This window comes from Apaloderma vittatum, unplaced genomic scaffold (assembly GCF_000703405.1).
Source record: "Apaloderma vittatum isolate BGI_N311 unplaced genomic scaffold, ASM70340v1 scaffold25999, whole genome shotgun sequence".
NCBI lineage: Eukaryota > Metazoa > Chordata > Aves > Trogoniformes > Trogonidae > Apaloderma > Apaloderma vittatum.
The window spans coordinates 2579-3931 of record NW_009736200.1 but is presented as its reverse complement, the minus strand read 5'-3'; the positions used below and the strand labels follow the sequence as shown (position 1 = coordinate 3931).

Here is a 1353-nt window from a genome sequence, read left to right as displayed (position 1 = left end):
CACCGAGAAGTAGCCCAGCCGCTCAAACTGGAACTTGTCAAAGGGCCGGGCGGAGAGGACCGAGACGTCAACCAGGGCGTTGCTGATAACACGCAGCGAGTCCTGGCAGCAGAGGCAGTTCAGTCAGCACGCCTGACCCCTCTGTGCCCTCCAGAGCCCTGCTCACCTCAGTCCTTCTCCAGACTGGGACACGACAGGGCCTTGCCCAGGCAGGCGTAGAGGGCACATGGAAGTAGGTGCCTCCATAGTGGGTACAGGGCAGCCCCAGCTCCCACCAAGTCCGTCACCCCAGCTCCTGCCGCTACTCACAGGGTTGAGGTCACTCAGAAAGCCACCAGGCACCTCACACGGGTCCTCGGGATTTTTGTGCAAAAACCTGTCATGAGACAGAGTCTCAGCTCAGAGCCACCAGGTGACAGGATATGGTGCCTCAGCAGTTCATGAGACCCCACAGCAGTGTCTTCCCGGAAAAGAAACCAGGAAAACCCCAGCAGAGCCTGCTGCTCCACGGCCATGCTGCTGCTCCTGCACCATCAAGCCTGTGCCCGTGACTCTGCAGGTGGCTGAGTACTCACAGCCGCTCGTAGAGCCGCACTTCACACACCAGTGGCTCGGACACCCAGTGGATGAAGGCTTTGGGCTTCTCCGCCACGTCTGACTTGGTGCAGGTCACCTCCAGCTCGATCACGCGCCCGCTGGCATCCTGGACAAGAGGAGAGGAGCTGAGCCACCAGGTAGCAGTCTGGCACAAACCTCATCCCACCAGGCAGCCCTGGGGCCGAAAGACCAGCCCCCCAACACAGGGCCACCCTGCTCCCCACCATACAAGACATAGGGCTGGCAAGGAGCTGCTACAAAGGCCCACACTGTGCCCACAGCATCCAGCTCAAGATGATGCCCTTCCCCGATGGGGCACAGCCTTGTCCTGACATTGCACAGACCAACTTTGTGTCACCAGTGCCCAGAGCCACCCACCTTAATGATGTTCTGGACGGCAATGACGTAGCCGGCGTGGCGCAGCCCCACGGGCTGCCCGGGGGCCAGGCGCTTGTAGCCCTTATCCACCTCCTGCGAGAGAGTTCACAGCTGCATGAGGGGACCCAGCACAGGGAGCAGGTTTCCCCCTCCAGCACGTTTCTCTGTCCCCACGGCTGCATCCTCCCACCCACTCCTGCTTTCTCAGGGATCAGTGCACTCAAGGCTGTTTGAATTCCAACATTGCTGCAGGACGTTCTCCAGTGCACAGGCCACTGGACATGTGGGCTGGACACATCCCGACTGAGCTGAGGGCAGTGGGCAATTCCCTGGTGTCTGTCAGAGCTGCTGGCACCTTTGGGAGTTGCAGTTGGGGGG

At 60.8% G+C, this 1353-nt stretch overlaps 1 protein-coding gene across 1 annotated transcript in view; it reads right to left on the bottom strand.

Moving 5' to 3' along the window:
• Positions 1-3: 3 nt before the first annotated feature.
• The window catches only part of QARS (glutaminyl-tRNA synthetase), a gene marked incomplete at both ends in the record, with an annotated part of 3758 nt that continues 2408 nt past the window's right edge, over positions 4-1353 (bottom strand). The window contains 4 exons of the mRNA XM_009876888.1: positions 4-102; positions 310-376; positions 576-703; positions 976-1068. Coding sequence (XP_009875190.1) covers positions 4-102; positions 310-376; positions 576-703; positions 976-1068 — 387 coding nt within the window. The remainder of the gene's footprint in view (positions 103-309; positions 377-575; positions 704-975; positions 1069-1353) is intronic.